This window comes from Schistocerca gregaria, chromosome X, assembly GCF_023897955.1.
Source record: "Schistocerca gregaria isolate iqSchGreg1 chromosome X, iqSchGreg1.2, whole genome shotgun sequence".
In the NCBI taxonomy this organism is placed as follows: domain Eukaryota; kingdom Metazoa; phylum Arthropoda; class Insecta; order Orthoptera; family Acrididae; genus Schistocerca; species Schistocerca gregaria.
In genome coordinates, this window is record NC_064931.1 from 329,189,193 (window position 1) to 329,214,751 (window position 25,559).

The window sequence follows — 25,559 nt, forward strand, 5'->3', positions numbered from 1 at the left end:
TCACATAACTAATGAGGAGGTATTGAATAGGATTGGGGAGAAGAGAAGTTTGTGGCACAACTTGACTAGAAGAAGGTATCGGTTGGTTGGACATGTCCTGAGGCATCAATGGATCACAAATTTAGCATTTGATGGCAGTGTGGAGAGTAAAAATCGTAGAGGGAGACCAAGAGATGAATACACTAAGCAGATTCAGAAGGATGTAGGTTGCAGTAGGTACTGGGAGACGAAGGATCTTGCACAGGATAGATTAGCATGGAGAGCTGCATCAAACCAGTCTCAGGACTGAAGACCACAACAACAACAACAACAACAACAACAACAACAGCAACACTCTTTATCCTTATCCTTTAGCAAACAAATTTTGAAATAAATACGATCACTATCAAATTTTCTTTAAACCATTTCAGTAACACCAAAAAATCTAAGCAAAGGCTTTTGAAGTGAACTCAGAAATAAACTCACCTCACAACCAGGCTAAAGTTTACCTTTCCCTCAAATAAAATATACTAAAAAAACTCAACGTTAAAAATACACAAACATAATTGCATTAAAGAAATATTTACCCAATTAACAAAATTATTGAACGTTCAACATTATCTTAGTAAACCTTGAACAAAGCAAAATTTCTGCAAGCTTAATTACCACACATTTAAGCATAAGCTACTCAGACAATTATAGCTCAATAAGAGTACTAAATTACAGGAAGAAAATACAATTTAGAATTTTACAATTCTGCTCTGAACACATGCCCTTCTTGCTCTCCGAACGGACCCACACAACCTGCGTACTCCTCCAGGCCAAGGTACATAAACATTGAAACCAGAACAAGAAAACCTTCTAAAACACACAGAAATCTGCTATTAGAAACATTTCTACCCACAGCCTTATATATACACTGCAGTCTTTAACATGCAAATAAAAAACAATAAAATAGTGGCCATACAATGAAAAAAACAACCCAGCAACTTAATTATGAGTAAAAAAACCTTAACAATTACACATCTCGCTTTAACTAATGAAAAGAACATTCACTGATACACACATATGAAAACCAAAATGCCTCTTTCGCAACCAATTAGCATGTCCCAGCTTAGTTGAATATTAATTAATGACAAGTAATGAGCAGCACCAGTATCGTAATCTGAATCTGAATCTGAACTGAGAAAGTTTTTATACGACGAACGAGCCTGTGCAATTCTTTAAGTTTTGCGATAACCACAGTTGTCGTTGGAATGATGCTCACTAGAAAGATTATCGGTAAGACTGGAACTCCAGAAAATGGAAATGGAGCCCCATAACAATTGTCTGAGGGCCGGAGAGCATATCAACGTCTGGTGTTAACACTAAGGCAGTCCAGCCGTCACTCACCTCTCTCGAACACTGTGCTCCAGCTGCAGTGCACGACAGTTGTGCCTCCTGGTGGCTCAGTTTCGTCAGCCCCACTGCTTGCCTCCGACATGCGCTATATACCCAGCCAGCATGAGACAAAATCAATACTGGCTAGCTTACATAGTCTTTGAACCAGAGGAGATAGATTCTTTTACCTCTATGTGAACACATCAACAGGTTGACAAATCCTCTTTTTAGAAATGCTTTTCTTGCTGTAACTGATGTGTGTGTTATATCTTTTCCATGTCAGCCATTAACAGTCTTTTCCTTACCCAAATAGCAAAAATCATGTGCTAATTTTACTCTCTAATTTTCATATCTAATTCCCTCAGCATTCCCTGATTTAATTTGACTGCATTACCATTACCCTTGTTTTGCTTTTACTTATACTAATATTATAACTTCTTTTCATGACACTGTCCATTCCATTCAACTGATCTTCCAAGTCCTTTGCTGTCTCCAACATAATTACAAAGTCATCAGCAAATCTATTTTTTTTTTCTTTCACAATTTTAATTCCCTCGCCAGTTTTCTCCTTGGTTTCCTTTATTGCTTGCTCAGTGCTCAGATTGAATTGAATAACATTTTTATATTTTCTCCTTTCAGACATTAAATTCCATATCTTTTGTGTTATCCAAGGATATCTGTTGGGCTTTGTCCCTTGATTTATTTGACCCTCTGCTTCCTTCACTGTCTCATCACTCATAGCTGCCCACTCATCTTCTGTTGTATTCCTTTCTCCTGTTACAGTTAGTCATTGCCTAATGCTCCCTTTGAAACTCTCAACAAGTAGTGGTTCTTTCAATTTATCCAGGTCCCATCTCCTTAATTTCCCCACTTTTTGCAGTTACTTCAGTTTTAATTGGCAATCCATTACCAATAAATTATGACCAAAGTCTACATCTGGCCCTAGAACTGTTTTGCAGTTAAAATCTGGTTTCTAAATCTCTGTCTTATCTATCACGAACATACTGGTGTCTCCAGGTTTCCCCCACATATACAAACTTCTTTCATGATTCTTATATCAAGTTTTAGGCAATGATCAAACTGTGCTCTGTGCATCATTCTACCAGGTGGCATTTCCTTTCATTCTTTCTCCCATAGACCACATTCTTCTACCATTTTTCTTTCTCTTACGTCTTCTGATGTTGGATTCCAGTCCCCCATCACAACTAAATTTTCCACTCCATTAATAATCTCAATACAGTGATGTAGCAACTCTTTTCTTTTTGGGAGGGGGGGGGGAGAGGAGGAGGGGAGGCAAGTAAACCTATTCACTGATGCTGACTGATGTATATTAAAGCTATGTATTTCAGCAAAGCTATTAAGCAAATATGTATATCAAAGGTGTGTGAAGGGCTTAATCAGACAGTGCTATGTTGTTCTACAAAGAGAAACACTTCATTAATACCAAGAGTCACAATATGTGACCAGTTATATAGATCCTGCTTTTTGAAAACAATTCTGTTTCTTCAATTTTGAAAAATTCATCACATAGCAGGGAAGACATTAGTTGTACTTTCCTCTGAAACCACTTACAAACAGTAGTTCAGATATATTGTAGCCTGCAAAAACAATGAGCCACTGGTAAACCTGTTGTTGTTATTACTATTTCAGAAACACTTTACAGCACAGCTTAATGGGTAAAAGTTATAATTTATTTGAAGGAGAAGGAGGAATTTATGGTCTTTTTTCCCTCCAAAAATTTTGCACACAATTTCTAAATGCAGCTTTCATTTCCACAATCTGGACAACAAATTAATTCATGACAGCCATGAGATTAACTTTTTAGCCCTGTCTTGATGAACATAAGAGGTGAGGTAGATGGCTAAGTCTCAACTGTGCCATTTTTGGTCCGAGACAAGTTTTAAGTTGTCACAAGGCTCTGGATGTCTTCTCAGAGAATGCTGACGACACTTCAGCCTTCTTAATCAGAATGACCAAGTGAATAACTTGCTGAAACACTTCTTTAACCCTAACACATTCAACAGTATATTGTCTTTCAACAGTGGATACATTACATGGTTCTACTCTATTTGTAATGTTTTGCGGCATTTCAAGTTGTCCGTGAAGCCTGTAGAGAGTAAAGTCAGGTGTGTGTACTCAAGACAACTTAGTCAAACTTTGTGTAGATGGAGGATTTATTTTTGGAGGACATAAAAAGTCACCCTTCAATACGGGGTGGACACTTCATTCCTCTTGTTTGAACCTTCGACCGGTCTCCTTCAGAAAATCATGAATTTCTAATATTTCTCTTAAATCTTAATTCATAAGACAATTCCCCAGGAATAAATAATGTTTCAGTTTTATTTGGATGTGAAATATTTGGATCTTTCACATTGAGATTCTTAGAATCATGTTTGGATTTCTCTAACAGTGCATCAAATGCTCATGCAATCATATTATTAGCAAGGGCTGCTTTTAGAACATCTACAGAATGTCACTTCACCTACATTATAATTTAGGTTCTGTAGACATCTAGTTAGTTCTTCACATAGCCCAAACACTTCCATAGTGACTGATGTATAAAACATAATCTCAAATTTTTTGAGCCACTTCACATAGTCCCACAGAAATGTCTGCCTTTCAACTCTAATTCAGCTCTGTGCATTGAATATTTCAGTCACTGTTTCCTGGATCAGGTCATAGTTTTCCCTAAAATGTTTCAAAGATTTTATGCTTACAAATCATCGTTATACTTGCAGATCATCATTCATTTCAGCCTTTGAAATTTCAGATCTGTCTTTGTCTTATCGACACCAGATGACCCCACATCATATCCATACATGTTTTCCTTTTTGTGTATCCTAGAATTATATTTGCAATTTCTTTCACAGTTACCAAGACAACACAATCAATCACAGTTTATGAAACTTGTTGTAGTGTGACATCCAGTGATTTCTGCAGTGGATGTAATGCCTCTCTGGCTGGTCTTCAAGGGCTTCATTCACACACTTGTTCTGCCCACACATTAGCTGCACCATTGATAAAATGGGAACATAGAAACTCAGTTACTCTTGAGAGTCTTGCAAGAAAGCACTTGTCGCCAGCATTAGCACCCTGAAGTCTGGCACATTGTGCAAAATGCAGAAAAAGTTCTTTTATTTTGGGCATTTCAGGGTAATGCGCCTGGCCAGCTACTTCCTTCATTGAAGCTGCAATAATTTCATAAAATGAAGAATTTCTTATTTGTTGCACAATGTTCCATGTGAGTTATAATTCCCAGTACTTCATTGTGTGTTGCAGCACTTCAAGCAGATTTTCAGTTCTACTATACTGTTTGTTTCCTCATCAAGAAGTATTATGAGATTTACAGTGATGGTTCCATGACCTTTCAATGCATTTCCTGTTTCATTTAGGAACCTGAGTGAACTGGTAATTACTAACTGATAATTTCTAACTTTCTCGTGATCAGCCAGAGATGTTGTCCAATTTGCCAATCATAGCTGTGCTATTTTCACATTGCTGAATAATTACAACAGGCTCTGGAAGAAAAAGACTCTTCTTCTGTATTTTGAACTTCTCTGTACCTTTCTCCGGTTAAAGAAATCTACTTTGAGAAAAGCCAGGTTTGGTTTTACTGGGGCTTAGTTATTTCCTTGAGATAAATCAAACATTGGCAGGCTGAGTGCTTCAGTGCACCGATCATGTGAACCTCGACTCTTACATAACTACCAGACAATGGATGGTAACAAAGAATGGAGTGATTGTATGCACTGGTATCAGAACTGCAGATTTTGAGACATAGTATGAAAGAACTTTTGCACTATTTCATGCAAATCTGTTATATCCATACTTTTAAAATCCTCTGACAAGTGTTAAAATAATATTTTAAGAAGTCTAAATTTTAAAAACGCTCTCTGGAAGGTCAAATCGAGAACTGTATATGTTATCTCCACCTGCTACTGAGATCACATGTTCATAGTTAGTTTAACTGCAACTTACTGCATATACTTAAACCAATTGTTATAGTTTTTAGCATCCAAAATCTTAAATGTGAAAAAGCAGCAGCTGATATCACAATAAACTTGCATTAACTTTGTTGCAGAAATGGTGGCTTACCCAGACCTGCCCGAAGTGGTGCCCGGGGAGCATGTGTTGGTAGATGTGGATAAGCTCAGTGGCCAAAAGAGTCCTCTTGAAAAGATGCCCTCACTGAATGCCAGCAAGAAAGTGCCGCCAGATGATAAGTCACCCACCACCCCAGGTGGCTTCTCACTGGCCAGCACTGCCAGCATTGCCACCATCACCACAGTGGCCACTGTTGATGAGACTCCACAGGAGAAACAGGAGCGCTGGTACCACACCATCCTGCAGGTCTCTGTGCCCTTCTTCCTGGCAGGTGCTGGCACCATCGGCTCGGGGCTGCTGCTCGGCACTGTTGAGGTGTGTTGAACTTACTCTTTCCTAACTTGAGTTTCCATTGTTTGTAGTTAACAAGTTTCTTGATGTATACCCTAATAGCTGACTTTTTATGATCCAGAGCTGGACGGGGTGGCCGAGTGGTTCTAGGCGCTACAGTCTGGAACTGCGTGACCGCTACCGTCGCAGGTTCGAATCCTGCCTCGGACATGGATGTGTGTGATGTCCTTAGGTTAGTTAGGTTTAAGCAGTTCTAAGTTCTAGGGGACTGATGAACTCAGTAGCTAAGTCCCATAGTGCTCAGAGCCATTTGAACCATTTTATGATCCAGAGCAAATGGAAAGCACATTGGCCTCTCATTTGGGAGACTGACAGTTAAAATACTCCTCCAGACACACAGATACAGTTTTCCCATGGTTTCCCTAAACTGTTTAGAGTAAATGCTAGGTGGTTCTTTTGAAAATTAGATTGCCAGTTTCCTTCCCCCACCTCTCCTCAATTCAAGTTAGTGCTCTGTTACTTATGACCTCACTGTCAATGAGAAATTGAATCCTGAGTTTTCTTCCTTTTATGGTTTACACACTGTACCTAGACCAAATTAACAATGTGATTGTCCACTAGTTATTTACAGGCAGTTACCATAGCAAACACCAATTGAAGATACTTTGTCATGCTTTCTGTTCTGTCCACCTTTGTCACAGTGCTGCGCCACCTTCAGTGTCAGTAAGTGTTGTCAGTTGTTGGTAATAATTGTGCCTTGTAACATAACTATCGTGATCCAGCTACATGTGGTGTGTTTATTTTGCACAAAAGAATGTCCACAGCTAGCATTCCAAGTGTTCAATAAAACAAGGATTTCCTGCAAAGGGACTCAATATTATATAATAAGAGGGAGCATGTAAACATATAAAGTATGTAACATGACAGTTGTCACTATTGTAATAGTATAGTCATCACATTTAATGGTGAACTGTCAACCACCTCTCTTCCTTACTCAAATGTGGTCTAATATCAGTCACTGTATTATTATACTCTGGGTTTAAGGTAAAATATTTTTTATCATGGTTTCTCCTCTGTGTGAGAGCTAACAGATGTGTTTTTTCATAAGTCCATCAAAAAGTAGAATGACATCTGCTAAAGTCATTAATCATTGAGTATCTGAATAAGTTAACAAGATATTATCAAAGTAACTAATGATTCTTTTCATTGTGAATCTAGTACCATGGTCTGCTTTGACTGCCTGACAGAAACACGTACACTGAGGTTATGTAAGTCATATATCATCTCCTAATATTGTGTGGGACATCCTTTTGCCCCCATAGAGCAGCAACTCAATGTGGCATGGACTCAACAAGTAGTGGAAAGTCTGCAGAAATATGAGTCATACTACCTCTATAGCTGTCCATAACTATGAAAGGGCTGCTGGGCCAGGATTTTGTACATGAACTGACCTCTCAATTATGTTCCCATAAATTTTTGGTAGGATTCATGTTGGGTGGTCTGGGTGGCCGAATCATTCACTCATTGTCACCCAGTGGCATGGCGCATTGTCCATGAATGCTGAAAATGGTCTCCAAGTAGCCAAACATAAATATTTCCAGTCAATGATTGGTTCAGCTGGACCAGAGGACCCAGTCCATTCATGTAAACACAGCCCACACACTCTGGAGCCACCATCAGCTTGCACAGTGCCTTGTTGATGGTTGGGTCCAAGGCTTTGTGGGGCCTGCACTACACTGGAACCCCATCATCAGCCCTTACCAACTGAAATTGGGACTAATCTTACCAGATCACAGTTTTCCAGTCTTCTAGGGTCCAACCAATATGGTCACAAGCCTGGGGGAGGCAATGCAGGTGATGTCGTGCTGTTAGCAAAGGAACTTGCATCAGTCATCTGCTGCCATGGCCCATTAACACAAAATTTTGGTTCACTGTCCCAATGGAAATGTTCATCATACATCCCACATGGATTTCTGCAGTATCTCATAGTGTCTCTTGTCTGTTAGTACTGGTAATTCATGCAAATGCCACTGGTTTTGTTCATTAAGTGAAAGCCATCAGCCACTGCATTGCCCATGGTGATAAATAATGCCTGAAATTTGATATTCTTGGTAGTCTCTTGACACTGTGGATCTCAGATTACTGAATTCGCTAACAATTTCTGAAAAGGACTGTCGCATGCATCCAGCGCCAACAACTATTCTGCATTCAAGTTCTGTTAATTCCCATCATGTGGCCATAATCACATTGGAAATCTTTTCACATGAATCACCTGCATATAAATGAAAGCTCCGCCAATGCACTGCCCTTTTATACCTTGTATACACGATACTATTGCCATCTGTATATGAGCATATCGCTATCATATGACTTTTGCCGCATCAGTATATGTTACTTAAGGTCTACTATGCATTACAAACTGACTGTATCCTCATGGTAACAGCAATAAACAAAGAACTAGACTGGGAGAGAGGAGACCACACCAGTCCCATAAATCACTGCAAGTAAAAATAGAAAGTAGGGGGAGGGGCAGACACTGAGAAAAAGTTTACTATGTTTGGATGTCATAAGAACGTGTCTCAGACTCCTTGCCCCTGGAAGTCATCAGCTTTTTCTGTAATAGAAAGTAGTGAAATTTTGCCATCCCTTGCCTTTCATTGCTGCCACTTGACAAGGTTTATTCATGCACTAGAGCTAGATGGCACCACACAGAGATACTGCTTTAATGGCCAACAGCCACAATAATGAAATTACTAATTAACTGATAGCCCACGAAATTTTCTAGCATTGCAACTTCCATACATGCCACAGAATCATTGGCTCTTAAGGCATATCCAGAACTAATTTCACTTCTAATGATTTATCTCGCTTAATATGATTGTGCTGAGTTGCATCTTCTAGAAAGTCTGTAATCCAATCACAAATATGGTCTAATACGCTGTGAGCTGTAGTTTGTTAATTAGCTGACAATCTGGTACGGTATCAAATGCCTTCTGGAAGTCAAAAAATACTTCATCAACATTGATGCTACTATCTACTGCTGTCTAGATATCATATACAGTGAACCAATTTCCATAAAATCACTGTTTGCAGAATAAATGTTGAATCGTATGTAGGAGATTAGCCAGGCTCCAAAAAGATCATAATACACAAACATAACAGTTGTTCCATAATACAAAAGACTGGAATCACTGAAGTAGGCCTGTGATTTGTACACATATGTCTTATGATTAAAAAAAAGGAACTGTCATGGGCTTCTCCCCATAACTCAGAGTGCTTTGTTATTCCAGCAATCTAACATAAACTGTTGGTAGACTGGGAGCAGATTCTTCATCCAGTTTATATAGAATTGCAGTCAAACAGGAGTGCAAAGAAATTTTATTTTATTTCCTGTTACATGTTGACTATCTCGATATCTGTAATTCTGGCATTTGAGTAACAATTAAAAGGGGGAACTGGTGTATGATCATCCTCAGTGAAGCAGTTTAAGAACACAAACTCATCCCTTTCTCATTCTCCATTTCAATGTCAGTACATTCATTCATTGACCAGAGAAACAACTTTTATTAAAGTAGTAAGCATTTTTCACGGGGTAACAATGTAACTGCTATTGTGCTATAGATGACACATACACTCCTCATAAGCATTTTGAGTTAATGTTGTGAATTTCACACACTAATGCCACAGTGAAAGAAACAAGCTGTGCTGTTTTATTTATTATTTATTTATTTGTTTGTGAAGGACATCTGCTGTAACTTTAGTACAGATCATAGATCTGATGAGATGATGCAATGTTCACGAAATGAACTGTTACTTTCAAAATTCACTATTATTTTCTTTTGCTTGTGCAATGTAAAAACACTTTTTTTTTACAGAAATGGGCTGTGTTTGTGGAAATATCTTCACTGATGATCCTGGTGCCTTCCCTGACTGGACTTAAAGGAAATTTGGATATGTGTCTCGCATCTCGATTGTCTACCCAAGCAAACTTAGGGCTCATGGATAGCAGGAGGGAGACATTTCTCATGGTGACAGGAAATATAGCTCTTGTACAGGTATATATAACTAGCTCATGTAATTCTCAAAAGTGAAGATAATTTTGAGATTTCTCTATTTTATTTACACAAGATGTTACAAAAAGTCAGTATTTAAGCACTAAATATGGATTATAGTTCTTGTTCCAAAATGGTTACAATTTTTAAGCAGTCATCTCATTTAAGGTTTGGTGGGTGTTGTTGTTGTTGGTGGTGGTGGTGGTGGTGGTGGTGGTGCAGGGCAGGGACTAGCAGAGATGGAGCCAAGATAGCAGGATCAAAGAATGTGTTCAATGGACAGCTCCCATCTATGCATTGGCAGTGGCCATTCAGTCAGGTGGAAATCTGGTTGGTGCTCATGATCACATTAAATGCTACACCTAAATTACAGAGGAGTTGGTATACATGATGGCTTTTACAGGTGACCCCACTGAGCAAGGTGGTGCAGTGGCTAGCACACTGGACTCGCTTTCAGGATGACAGTTCAAACCCGCATCCGGCCATCCTGATTTAGGTTTTCTGTGGTTTCCCTAAATCACTGCAGACAAATGCCAGGATGGTTCCTTTGAAAGGGCATGGCCAATTTTCTTCCCCATCCTCCCCTAATCAGAGGGCTGCAAAATGAGGCTAGCTACATTCAGCAGAAAACTGCACCACACAGTGGTAATAACTGTAACATGTGGGTTGAAGCTACAGTAACAAGAGAAATCTATAGGAGGACTTTGAGCAGAATCAGCACCCAGAACTGCAATGAGATTGCAGCCACACAGCAGATGCTGATCATTGAACTGTACAATTGGCCCCTGGGTCATCAGACCACAAGTGCCGAAATCAGGTCACAAGCCATAGACATTGGCTGCAGCTGGCCATTGCTCCTACTTGATCAGCATCCCTCAGCAGCAGCAAACTTCTGTGGCACCATCCCAGGTGTCAGTGCCCTGGGCTAGCCTTCAAGAAGCAGCTCCAGCTGGACTGACTTCCGTGTCATTGACAATTATGCCAGACTCTGGTCATTGCCCTGTTCCAGATGGCTTGCTGTGTCCCACAAACACATCCCTTCCACAAATTCAGTGCCAGGAACTGGCATTTAAACACTGGCCCAGTCAAGTACATCACATTCAGGCACAGCAGGGCCACACCTAGCTTCTGTTGTGGGTCATATGGGAATCCTCGCTGTGAACTCTGCTGCCATTTGTCCATGAAGGAGGGACCTCTGCCTGTCTGCCCAGCCCAGGCAGACAACACCATACCATCCGCCCCCTCTGCTCCTCACTTTCAGACCAGAATTCAACTCCGAGCACCACCATCACCATGCCTCTGCAATGACCCAATCTTCTCCATTAGAGAAGATCTGGTGGCCACCTGTGACTGCAGAGCAGCCGCATCCTGCCAACTCAGCTTGCCTTGGATACTGGAGATGCCAGTCAGCACTCTCTGCCAAGCAGCGTGTGCATGCCGTCCACATACGTTTATGTGTGCAGCTATGACGCTGGAATATTACGAGGGAACTCTGGCCCATGCCAGAGAAAGGAGCACAATCAGAAGAGTGTCTGAGCTGTATGAATTGGTAAAGAACTAATAGAGAGTTCTTGTATCATTACTACGACCCACCTCTGCTGCTGTCCACATTCCCACCTTCGACAGAGAACCCAGACTGCACTCAGACAGCCTACACCTCTTGCCTTTATAGTAACAAAAACAACAGAAAGTCTCTTATTATGGGCAAAATGACTAAGCATAATGTTTCAATGAAGTAAATGCACATCAGAGCAATATAAATACACTATGTGATCAAATGTATCCAGACACCCCAAACACATACATTTTTTATATTGGGTGCATTGTACTGCCATCTACTGCCAGGTACTCCATATCGGCGACCTCAGTAATCATTAGACATTGTGAGAGAGCAGAATGGGGCGCTCCATGGACTTCGAACATGGTCAAGTGGTTGGGTGACACCTGTGTCATACATCTGTACATGAGATTTCCACACTCCTAAACATCCCTAGATCCACAGCATCCAATGTGATAGTGATGTGGAAATGTGAAGGGACACGTATAGCACAAAAGTGTACAGGCCGACCTCGTCTGTTGACTGACAGAGACTCTAGACAGTTGAAGAGTGTCACAATGCGTAATAGGTGGAGCTCTATCCAGACCATCACACAGGAATTCCAAACTGCATCAGGATCCACTGCAAGTACTATGACAGTTATGCAGGAGGTGAGAAAACTTGGATTTCATTGTTGAACGGCTGCTCATAAGCCACACATCATGCCGGTAAATGCCAAACAAGGCCTCACTTTGTGTAAGGAGTGTAAAAATTGGACGATTGAACAGTAGAAAAACGTTGTGTGGACTGGCGAATCATGGTACACAATGTGGCAATCCAGTGTCAGGGTGTGGGTATGGTGAATGCCCAGGGAACATCATCTGCCAGCGTGTGTAGCGCCAACAGTAAAATTTGGAGGCAGTGATGTTATCGAGTTTCTCATGGAAGGGGCTTGCACCCCTTGCTGTTTTGTGTGGAACTAACACAGCACAGGCCTACATTGATGTTTTAAGCACCTTCTTGCCTCCCACTGTTGAAGAGCAATTTGGGGATGATGGGGTTGGGTTAGGTTGTTTGGGGGAGGAGACCAAACAGTGAGGTCATCGGTCTCATCGGATTAGGGAAGGATGGGAAAGGAAGTCTGCCATGCCCTTTCAAAAGAACCATCCCAGTATTTGCCTGAAGCGATTTAGGGAAATAACGGAAAACCTTAATTAGGATGGCCAGACTCAGTATTGAACTGTCGTCCTCCCAAATGTGAGTCCAGTGTGCTGGGGATGGTGGAGTGGTTACACGGCAATAATATTCCTCTAATGGACTGACCTGCACAGAGTCCTGACCTGAATCCTATATAAAACCTTTGGGGTGTTTTGGAATGCTGACTTCATGCCAGGCCTCATCGACTGACATTGATACCTCTTGTCAATGTAGCACTCCATGAAGAGTGGGCTGCCATTCCCCAAGAAACCTTCCAGCACTTGATTGAACATATGCCTGCAGGAGTGGAAGCTGTCATCAAGGCTAAGGGTGGACCAACACCATATTGAATTCCAGCATTACCGATGGAGGGTGCCATGAACTTGTAAGTTGTTTTCATCCATGTGTCTGGATACTTTTGATTACATAGTGTATGTCTGAATTTTGAGGCAAGGGGATTTCCTTTCACTGGAGTTAGACAGCACAACCATTGTGCCAGGGCCATGTTGGACAGTGAGATGACTGGGCATCACCAGCAGCAGCCATGTATTCAAGACTGGGCAATGCCTGTCACTGCCAGCACTGAGTCCCTCAAAAAACTTAGTGCCACAGCACTGCCAACCTGCCATCCATACCTGCTGCTCCTACCAACAAGTTCTGCATGGGACTTAGTGCCTGAGCACCAGCTTCATCTGATTCCTGCCAGTGGGCAGCAGGTCAATCCCATACACAGCAGTCCCCACATGCTGCCACAGTGTACACATGTGAGGCTGAGGGGGCCACTCTAGGTTCCATCCCCGACAGAGAAGTAGCGTGCTAATGGTATCGTGGCTGTGGCCTACAGAGGGCACCATCCATCCACAGGCCTGCCATCAGCAACACAGGGTTCTCATGGAGTATCCTCTCACTAGGGCAGAATCTGCTGCCTGTATATCAGTGTCACCCAGAGGGAGTCATCTTTTGCCTCACCGAGTCACAAGAAAACATGTATTGATTGAGTCATGACAAAGCATGTACCAATTTTGAATAATGTATTCTTTACTATCAGCAGTAGGTACTGGGAGATGAAGAAGCTTGCACAGGATAGAGTAGCATGGAGAGCTGCATCAAACCAGTCTCAGGACTGAAGACCACAACAACAACAACAACAACAACTATCAGCAGTGTTTCCACTGGTCCCTTCAGCCCATCAGCACCACCATTCACCCCACCCAGTGCAATTGCACTCTGCAGAGTGGTGTCAGGGGATCTGACATCACCACAATCAATAGTGAAGGGTGTGCACCCCTGGCAGCATGACGTCCTAGCCGCAGCCTAAAACATTGATATATGGGGTATTCTTTTGTGGTGACAGTTATGGTGTCAAAGCTTAGGGGCCATGACAATAGTAGGTTTACTTTGGTAAAACTGAAGGAACCAGTATGGGGGGTAACTGTAGAGATGAGTGGTTAGAACATGAGCATTGTATATTGTGCAGTTTGCTTGGGCATTTGCCACTTGTTCTGAGTCTGTAGCAGCTGTTTGCTTTACATTTAACTGCTCTGGGTGCATGGCTAGACAGTGTAGTGTGTCCAGGTGGCTTATGATTAGGCAAAAGAAGTAGGTTGGTAGTACAGGTGGCCATAGTGTGTTTATCTGTGTTATTGTTGGATTATTATTTCTGCGTTTTTTTATTTATTTTATATTATTAATTCTGAGTCAAGAAAATGAGTAACTGTGAGGCAATGGCAAAAATCAGACACACAAGGTGTTCCCAGTGAGAAGGCTATACAGTCACTGGTGAATCAGGTAGCTCAATGAAGAGCAGATAAATTGGTTTCAGATAACAAACTAGCCAAGAAAAATGAGGAGACGTGTTTGTCAAAGTCACAGACATTAGGAGTGGCTCCAGATGTTGGTACCCTGGCTTCTTCCTTTTCTGGTAGGTCATCTGAGGATGTATTAGCATTTGCAGAGGATCTCAGGTCATTGGCTGTCATATGAGGTCAGTCAGATAACAAATTATTACAGATAGCAAGATTACTTTTAACAGAAGAAGAGACGTCATCTATGTTGTGCACAGAGGCACTGTAAAGCCAGAGACTTTACTCAACTTAGATGGGGATTAGAACAAAGATACAGAAAACAGAACAGTACATGGTTTTTCCATGAAGAGTTGAGTGTGATTTCCAACAGGTATGATGAAGCAGTAGAAGATTTTGTGGATAAATTAGAAAACTTAATGGTGATACTTATGAGTTAACACTGAGTGAGGAGGTAAATGAATTGTGGCTACAGAAGCCAAGTAATGTATGCCTGATGCTTTTCTGAGAGGTTTAGTGCCAGAGATGTCTAGGAGGTTGTGCGCAGTGGTTAGATTAGCATTGGAGAATGAAGAACCTGATCTGTTAACAGATGTGAAGGATCAAATTAATTTTTTAAATTGTGGACATATAAGGCTTGGGCAGAGGCAATGCTACCAGCCATGGAGCCGTAATAATGATGCTGTGGACTCCAGATAATTTAATAAGGGTAATGGTAGAGTGAGTCTGGGGAGCGGGGGGGTGGGGGGGGGGGGGGTGGATGTACTTGTTAAACCTCGGAGAGAACCCCAGAGCCGCTGGATCAGGAGAATTGCTGTACTGGAGGTGTGGGCTGTAAGAGGGCACAGGATGCTGCTAGGACTGCAATTCATGAAAATGGGGTGGTGGGATTATTATGGGTTTGTGAGGATACACTGTGAGAAATCGGTTGCAGATTAGGTTTGGGAAGGGCTGGGGACACTTTCTGTGAAGGCCTTAGTAAGACCTTCAGCACACTGGGTAAGGGACTTGCCAGACTAGTGGAGTGTGTCTTGACCATGGGTCCATATTATGAAGATACTGTCACTAAACTTGAACCAGGCAAAGGTTTTAGGATTTTGGATTGCTACGAAGGCTTTCTCTAGATGGCCTGTAAACAAGTTGGCATAGGAGGGTGCCATGCAAGTGGCCAAGGCCATATTGCAGATTTATTTGTATATCTTTCCCTGAAAGAACAACTAGTAGTTATGTGTAAGGGTATAATTAGCTGTACAAGGAGTGAATTAGATGATAGGTTTGGAGTCACACCCACCCAGCACATGCCCCTCTAGTTCCATCATGGGATTAGCCCAGTGTATCAGAGGGCAGTCACCTCTGAAAAGCATCAAGTTATATACCAACTCTTCTGTTATTTCTGCATAGCATTTTTGTAGGCTTGACCACCAATCAGCTGTCCATCTGAATGATTGGCCATTGCCAAATGGTGGCCAAGAGCAAAGTTGACCAGCCCATGGGAGAACACACAGCTGAGCACAACATGCACAATTTCAGTGGCTGCTTGTGCATTCAAAATTTTGTGCATTGTTACCTTACTACTTTAATTATTTATAAATAGTGACTTGTAGATATGATTCCAAAAATCATGTTGGTGGCATGTTCCGGAACAGAAAAAATGTACTGAAAAAATATGGCCAACCTTATACCCAATATAGAGGAAAAAAAAATGTTTCATGGTCATTCAGCTGCATACATTTCCAATACTCTTTCCAATGACACTGACGAAAGTATTGTCAAAGGTATGTACACCTATGCAGACCCAAGGAACCAATCCTAAATAAACATCTGTCTTTCAAAAGATACTTGCAGAGATGTACGTGATAGAAACACAATTGCTCCCTTCTGCTCATACACATGAGCGTACTGGTAAGTCTTTCATCAGTTACATCTGACTCCAGCACACCACAGCTTGGTACAGTGGTTAAATATTGGACTCATATTCAGGAGGAATGGAAGTCAAATGTCTGTCTAGCCATCTTGATTGCTTAAGTCTTATCTGGTGGTCAGTTTCTTCAAAAAACTCACAATATATTTTTTACCTCATCCTCCCTCTATTCAACAATATTGAGTGTTCCATCTCTAATGGCCTCAGTGTTAACAGGACTGTAAAATTTAATCTTCCATTCTTTTTTCTTTCAAAACCACAACTGTGCCCTCCTTCCTCAAATAACTGCTTACATATGCATAAGTACAAGTGATCTCTCTGTCTAGAAGTCTAATTGAAATAATCTTTGCTTTATTGCCTGGGATGATCATGTCTAAGAGCTTCATGCTATTGTCATGGTGCTAATGTGAAATTTCTATGGTGTTGGTTTGATGACCTTGGAACCCACTTAACACATAATTTCATTGACAACAATTGCTTTATGACAGTTATGCGCAGTATCGGTCTGCAGAAAACAGCTACCAAGCCATACTTACTCCTTCATGTCTTCATTGTATGGCTGACATTGAATTTTATCAGTGCTACATTTTATAAATTTAAGAACATTTATCACCAGTCTACCCTTGCAGTAAGTATGAGAACAAAATAGAACCACCATTTGTAATTACTGGGAGAGAGTAGAAAGTGCAGTATGATAGCTATAGCTCAGACCTCACCGCACACACATTTGCTTTTCACATCACATGGCCTTACATCTTTTGTCAATGTAGTCAGCTTAATTTTATCGACAGTTCTTGACTTTTCATAAATGCCTGTGTGAATCATATACTGTATTTCTGCACTGTATTTATTATTTTTTAATCTTTTGTCAGATGGTCTCTTATTTTACATTTTTTTAAATCTTAGATCTTGTTGTTTGTTTTCTGATTGAACTGCAAGCTATGCCTTAACATTTACCCTACAATTTCTACATTTAACAGGTTCAGGCAATTGTTGCTGCTATAGTAGTAGCAATATTTGCTGTCTCTGTGAATGCAATCATGGAAGGGGCATTTCAGTACACGCATGCTCTCCTACTTGCTTCCTCATCTCTTGCTACAGCTACAACATCATGCTTCGTTTTAGGTATGTAAGTATATCTCTTATGTTGCGTGGCTCCTCCAAGTACAGCATATCTTTTAATAGCCCTTCAGAGGCTATGTCTTAAAATTTCCTGTCTCCTTATTTTCCCTGTATTTTACTTTAACTGAAAGCGAGACTGAAAGATTGCAAAAATAAATCAACCAACATATTTGTCTAAGCAAATGCAATGTGGTATTTGGAATAACTGCTCTTCATGTTTATTTGAAATCTTTTTTAAATTAATTTTCATTTCAGATTTTGTACTGAGTGCTGTCATACTGATATCTCATAAGCGGAAAATGAATCCAGATAATCTAGCTACTCCTTTAGCTGCAAGTATAGGGGATATTGTTTCCCTTACACTTCTTGCCAACTTTGCATCAATTTTTTATGAAGTACATGGTAAGTAACTTTTTGCAAATTTTCTTTTTCAGCATTGACTAAGATTCTGATGTGATCTGTGCAGGTTAGCCTAACAAAACTAACAAAATACATACAGAAGATGGGCAAGTTATAATGTCACTGGACTCTACAAGTTGGTAATATATTTGATTGTATGCACTTAGCTTCACTAAGGTACAAAAAAAGAAATTGAAACTCAAGAGTGTGAGTACCCAGTTGATATACTTGAAATCTTAACCACTGGACCCACTGTAGTGAGACATAACAGGATTGTATATAGGGCAGAGACAAACTTCTGAATGACTTTCAGAATCAACACAGCAGACCTGAGAGAGGTTAGGCATAAATTTTGAAATGTCAGTAATAGAAGTGAAGAAACTCATCAGTGAAAATTATCTGCAACTAAGTATAGAGTTTTTGTTGTTAATAACTGATTAAATAAAATAACGACTGCCAATGTCACATGTCAGTTACGTGGTAAATACAGACAATATAAAATATTTATAATTTACTTTCCAGGAAAGTCATGTTATCTGTTATTGGTAGTGGATTTTTTCTTCCACACAGAAAAGCCACATGGTTCCTGGACAGAAACATATACAGATCTATTGTTAAATTAATTTTAAAAGATCAAAAATTAAGCAGCAGAAATTGGAACAAGAATTTAAATCCCATGTAGCACAGTTGGAAATTAAATGCAATATGCCAGTTTTTCACTTCATGTTTGACACCTAGAAGAACTAATATTACTTGGATCTCATGTGAAAATGATGCTGTCAACAATCTAGATTTATTATTAAAATAGTATTATCTGTAGATACATGGTGCAGTAACTAAATTAGTGAGAAGAGACTGTGGGACTTCTGCTGGTGGATTCTATATCAGAATGCTCAATTCTCAACTTTCTGTGGTAAAACCCAGAGTGTAGCTGTGCCCTCAGTTGTGATGTAAGACATCTTTTGACTTGACGCTTTTAGAAAAAAAAAGATTAAAATGGATAAAATGCAAGAAAAGAGATGAAAAGCAATCTGAGATAAAATCACACTAACTCTTCCCCAGTCTCACTGTCCCAATTGCACGACTTAACAATTAGGTGATTATGATGCCATAATACATATCTGCACTATACAATATGAACTCATCTCTCAAATACAATGAGGCTCAGTTCTGCTTCACAGTAGATGTGACAACATTATGGCTAGAAATCAAAGATGACCATATCCAATGTCACATGTGATAAAATTGATGATGATGTAGTAATTCAAAGATACCACTCTCTGCCTTTGCCTCATTCAAAGAGGGGAGGGGAGGGTCAGGAGAGGAAGGAAAGGGCTGAGTGGGGAAGGGATGGGTCTGGACTGTCTCTTATGCAGACTTTGTGACTCCTGCCAGGAGTGGAAAGAATAATTATTTATACCAAAGGAAATCTTCATTGTAGCTTTCATGCATCGTGTAATAACAATAATAATACATTCAGAATTGAATACCATGAGGAACTCTTGTAATTAAGGTAATTGCTTGTTAGTAGTATCATAAAGCAGTATGTTGCTGCTTGCATTGTGTTTTCACTTGTAGGAAAATGTTTGAGTTCTGTTCAAATTATTCACATGACATAACATATCCTACTTGTTTATTCATAACCGATTGATAGCATAATGTTAAAATGGTTGTATAGGAGACTTGACGTGTCCAGTTAGTACTGCTAGCAACAATACCTGCTGCCCTCCATGTGGAACGGTACAGCTTCCTCACTGTGACATTCTGCAGTGCTTGTGCAGTGTGTATCAGCATACCTCCCAAAAAGGAGGTTTACTCAGGCAAAAGTGAGACAAAATTGCTTAAATTCACTGTAGCATCAGCTCACCTGACATGAAACAGCATATTAGGATGGTTTTCTTGTAGGCTAGAGTATTATGCTAGATGTTATCCTACATATGTCGCTGATGGTGATGGATTGAGGGGGGGGTGCTGTGTTGTACCAGTTAAACAGCCCATAATTCCAGATGCTTTATTATGGCACCCCCATCATAGCTCAATACAGGAAGTGGCAGCTTGGCGGTGGCATTCAGTGGCTTTCTGCATGTTGTTGTCTCCGATACTGAAGAGTGCAGCACCGGCTGGGCAGTGGTCCGTGATGCGACCCTGTGATGCGATCTTTCAGTGGTGGCTCCAGCTCTGGGTGGCCTCAGATAGCTGTGACATGCCATACAGAAGGTGGCAGGCCGGTGATGATGGCTGGTGAACTGCTTCCCAGGACCGGTGCTGACCCATTGTGGCAGCAGCTCCAGGTCCCGTGGTCTCAGGGCAGACTGCACTGATGTAGAGTCAAACTGTGGTCCACAAACATCATTCCAGACAGCAGCCAAGCAGCACAGCTCTGTGGCAACAGAGCTGCAATAACGGAAGTGACTTTATATAAAATGGATAGGTATCTGTATACTTATGAGCTCTTGTTGTTTGAGCTTTGTAATGCCTTGCAGCCCGTATACTAAAAGATTCAGCAGAAACTCATGTGTAAAGTCATATGACATCTACAACTTGGTTTCCACACCCTGCCAGGCTGGCTTGCCTCACAATGTGAAGGTTGTGTTTTATTTGGTAAAACATAACACTCGCACTTGCTTGCAGCTGATACTGTTGCAGTTCAATTCCAACTTTGTGTATTTATGACCAAATATGGTGAGTTTGCTACACTGAGTTATGTCCACAAAGTCCACCTTTCATTCTATGGCAGTTGATTACAGTAAGGACTTTGAGGTCTGCTGCCTGTACCACTACTCTAGTATTCCATTCATTTTACTCGGGAGGCATTCCTTATTGCCAGTAGGCTCTTCATAGGCATGTCGTGGTTCCTGTGGTGGAAGGGCTTGGACATTATGAGAAACTGGGGCATTCCTTTGGACAATGTGAAGTGACAGATAGGGGAGCAATATCAAGATTAACCTTATGCGGTCGCGCGGCTTCTCGTAATGTTAATAGTCGCTCGGGGTGTTGCTAACACCCCAAATGAAAGTGGCTATAATGACATTGTTGTGCAGCATATCACTGATATGAATATGTTTATCTAGAATGTTATCTCCTGGTACATTACCATTTTATTTAATATTACTTTAGTATTAAATTGGGTTATTTAAAACACATGCAGTAATTCCCATTTTCTTATAATATTTTGTTTAATTATTTATTTCTGTTATTCTTCATACTGTATTACAGGTATAAGACATTATACAAATAATTAAATATTTGTTCAGCCAACTCATACAAACATTATATGGTATCAGTCAGTATCACTGGCTGCAAGGGGTCCGTTATCGTAACACTTTACACACATAACTTTCAAACATTGAGCAGAGTGCAATTGAACTTTTATATCTTTACTATGAGAACAAACTGTGCAGCGGCTGGGCTTAAGTATTCTTTGTTCAGAAAGTGGTGCATTGTTGATGTCTTCAATTCCCGCCATTTTTGCGGCTTTCTGTCTAACTTGTTTAGGCAGGGAGTGAGTGGCTGCTCTCTTCCGCACTATGGGATTTACTAATGACCTTCTGACATCACTTATAAACATTCTTGAGGAAATCCTGCCATTGTTATTATTTGCATATATGATGAGGGCATTAATGCTAGCAATGTCAATCATTCAGAAAAATAGGGAAAGTAGCCAGCATCTAGTTTTTCTTGAGGTTAAATAAGTAGCGCACATTTCATCTATTGTGTCCACGCCTGTTTTCTGGATTATTTTCCTCCACAGTATTAGTGTCAGTGGCACCATCATGATGCAAAGATGAAAGGAGAATAACGTTTTTGCCCTTCTTTGGCAATGGTGATATCCTTTCTGAATCCAAAAGGCTGCTTCTAAGTTCACAACCTCTCATGCAAACAAAGTGTGGAGGGAGCTCCCTCTTATTCTTCCTAAGAGTTCCTACTACTGTAAGTTTCTTTTTCAGAAGCTCTTCAGCCAATGGTATGGAACAAAACCAGTTGTCTAGAGGCACATTTGTCCTGTACCTTTGATAGGCTGTATAAGTCTATTTGCTATCTCCTTAGGTGAGTTTGACAGTGCAAAGGAAGCCCCTGGCTGTTTCCCAACATAGATTTCCATCCTCAAAGTATATCAAGTTCTTGCATCACATAAGGTGCAAATTTTCAAACCATATTTCGCAGGCTTGCTAGGTATGTACTGTCGGAAACTGCATTTGCCTCTAAATGCAACCAGTTGTTCATCCACTGTCATATATTCAGACACAGTATAATTACTGACACAGTCTGACATGAATAATTCAAAAACTTCACAGAACGCAGCTAGGCAATCAAGTTCTATACACTGTGGTCTGTCTCGAATATCATCGAATCTGAAATAACGCAATAAGAAACGATAGTGCCGTAAACTCACTGCTGCGTGGATTATTGCAATTCCAAAACCATTTGTGTCCTATAAGCCTTTCCAGTTTTTGTGTCCTGCCCTGTAATGCCCAGCCAATATCAACAGACCCAGAAGAGATTTGAGTTCTTCCTCATTTGTTGGTTTGGCATCACAGTCTCTTGTGAAATATGATGCAATGCGTTGTATGTAAATATTTGCACATGGTGTAATTGTTCTAATTATTACGTCATTTATGAATATCAAAAAAAGTCCACAGCAGTTTTCACAGATTTTGTGATGGCTTTTACACCAGGGAGATGAATAATGAGGTCTACACTTCTAGTTCTTACATTTTGACTAGGACAATTTTTCATCCGTTTTGTAACCTTATCCTTTCTAATAAAAAAAAAATCATGCTTCCTTTCATTATCCGCTGCACTTACTTGCAGTTACAAGTTCCAGGTTGTCTTCATCCTCCGTTTCCGTATCACTGTGATGAGAGCGAACTTCACAACTGTCTGTTTCCTTCTCTTCCTCTTCTCCTCCTTCAAAAGTTTCATCTAAGACCTCTTCCAGAAGCTTCTGCACTCTTTCTTGTTCTATTCTGTAACAATCCAAAGCTGTTTTAAGTGCAAAGAGTGCCAAAATACAAGCAGCTGCTACGGAACACAACTGTATGCTTTCTCGCAGTACTGCAACATAAAGAGTCACACGGGGTGCCGACAACACCCCAAGGCACAATTGTTGCGTGCTTTCTTGGAACTTAGCTTCCATTGTAGATTCTATTATTACTCAAAGCTTTCATATTATGTCCTAGAAAGGTACCAAAGAACGTGATGTTATACTCCTATCCATTATGTAATAATCCATCAATAAGAATGACTGGGGTGTTCTCAACACCCGGCGCAACCGCTTAAGGGTTAAGGTGAATGCAATAGTTGTGTGTGAACTGGGCTTTTCTCTGTTGAATACAGACCCATGATAATGATATGAGGAGCATACTGTAGCAGAAGCAATTTTTAAATGCAGTGCATTTCACAAGCTCCCTTGTTTTCTCAAAGGTGAACATGGTTTGTCATAGGTTCAGGAAGGATGGTATATGAAACCAATGAGCAGCTATCTAGGAGAAGTCCATGATAATCATCAGCACTCTTGCTTAACATTTAATATGGACAATGTCTGTCCTATAGTTGAATATGATATTCTCTGCATTACACTTTCTAGTTTTCTTGCTGTGTCAAAGCTGAATAAAACCTCAAGCTTTCAGTGATAATCTCCATCATCTTTGTAAGAGGCAGCTTGGTGCTCATGCAGCAAAAACACCAATAATGTTTTAAACCAGGATGTCAGGGTGAGAAACTTTGTTCACAATATTGCCTAGCAAATGAGTAATTAGTTCAGGAAATGGTGGTTTTGTATATGTTTCCATGCCCCAGGGTTCTATTTCCACCTGAAATTATCCACAACTCAACTCACACTGTTCTCTGTCTGTGGTGGCCTGAGCTGCATGTCTTCCCAAGGACTTTGAATCCTTCACAAGATAGGTGGGCACTCTTTACATTACCCAGTATACACATATAGTCACATGTATATTAACATTATGAGCTGTCCTGTGTGACAACTATATCATTTGTGGGCAATCTGTTTCCAGAACACATATGCAGGTGTGGTTTGCAAAAAAAGAATAAGGTTTCTCTTCTTGACTGGTCTTCTCCTCCCCCAGACTTCAACGCCATAATAATATATGTGCAGAGAGAGAGGCCAATGAATGGAAATTAATTTTTTTTTTTTTCCATGTGGATCCACGGCCTCTAAGTGTTTAATAAAAAAATGGTCCATAGTAGGCTTTAATGTAAATGGTCTTTATTGAAATCATGCGGTTAGCTAATTTGACAACTTGTCATTTCCATGAAAAGTTGTCAGAATTAGCATGAAAAGTTGCCAAAATTATCTAACTGCATGATTTAAATATAGACTGTTTACATTACAGCCTGCTACAGGGAATTTTCCTTTTCCCAAATGGGAGATAGCCTGAAACTGTGTCAAGAACCCAAGGCAAATTTTGGAACATCACCTTGACAATCTGAGATAAAGTGCTAGAAAACAGTCAATTTATTGCCTACCTCATATACTCTCTTCCTCACAGGATGCAGATGGTCATTGAAGTTCAAGGCTTTTGGACAAGATGTTGAGCAATGAAATGCCCTGAATATCTTACATAAAAAGCATGATCTCTTCTCTCTTTAAGTTTTTATCTTCAAGAGGTGAAACAAATTAATGTAGTAAGACAACAACAAAAATGGGGCTTTAGTGGGATTTGGGTTGAACGCTATGGTTGCATAGACTCATTGCAGCTGGCTGATTAACTTATTGAGATTTGAAAACATTATACTTCCTTCTGCAACTTCCACATATTTCTTTCTATTGTTCTCATATTGACTCTGTCTCATCATATGAAGTGACTTTTTGACTTTCCCACCTTTGCAACCCTAGGAATCGGGCAGCACAGGTTTCCTCGTGTGTTTGTAGAGCATGTGACATACATTTCCAGTGCCAGGAAGACACAACTCCTTCAGTTGCATTGATTGTTTACTTTTATTATGAGCACTTTGTATTATGTAAGGTAATCTACTCCTGCATGACATGACAGTCATGATAAGTATTTGTAGCTTCCAAAGTATTTTTGTGAGTGGCTGTTCACAGAACTAGTTATTTGGGCTGAACAGGAGATTTCTGGGGAACAACAGAAGAAACAACTTACATATTTAAAGCTGATCACAATGCTAAAGTTGGTTTGAATAGTTTAATGCTTCACCATGATACAACTTGGCATTTTTCACATTGATAAATCATTGTCAAAGTGCTAAATAGCAGAAAAAATTTCTTCGACTGACTATGGATTGAACACCGAATGTTTCAATTTGTAATTCTTGCACTTCCCATTGTTTAAAATAATGAAGGTTGTATTTTCAATAACAGCATTAAGCCAATGAGGCCCTGAAGCACACTTACATTTTTAAATACTACTACTACTACTACTAATAATAATAATAATAATAATAATAATAATAATAATTCACTGGGTTTATGCTATTTTCTCTTGTGTAGTAATTGAAATTTAGAATTTATATTTGTACCAGACATGTTTCACTAATATTGTCAAAAAAAAACATCAGTGCTAATTGTACTGTAATACTGTTGAGAATACATTTTGAAAATAAATAATGAAATATATATTAGACATGTAATATATTTGGTGTAAATATCTAGTAATTTCAAATATCAGTTTCATAAGAGAGATTGCAATTTCAGAGAATTACCAAACACAAAACTGAGGTTAAAAACGATTAATCTGCAAACAAAAGACAATGAGGACTACTGTAAAAGTTGATAGTTATCAGAATGACAAAGA

General features: G+C 40.0%; 1 protein-coding gene across 13 annotated transcripts in view; it reads left to right on the forward strand.

The window, feature by feature from the left end:
- Positions 1-25,559, forward strand: part of LOC126298824 (solute carrier family 41 member 2-like) — an 874,873-nt gene that overhangs the window by 835,737 nt on the left and 13,577 nt on the right. For all 13 annotated transcript variants that reach the window (XM_049990298.1, XM_049990291.1, XM_049990293.1 and 10 more), the window contains 4 exons: positions 5,441-5,778; positions 9,630-9,809; positions 17,244-17,388; positions 17,641-17,787. In XM_049990298.1, the coding sequence (XP_049846255.1) occupies positions 5,443-5,778; positions 9,630-9,809; positions 17,244-17,388; positions 17,641-17,787 (808 nt within the window). In that variant the 5' untranslated portion in view covers positions 5,441-5,442. The remainder of the gene's footprint in view (positions 1-5,440; positions 5,779-9,629; positions 9,810-17,243; positions 17,389-17,640; positions 17,788-25,559) is intronic.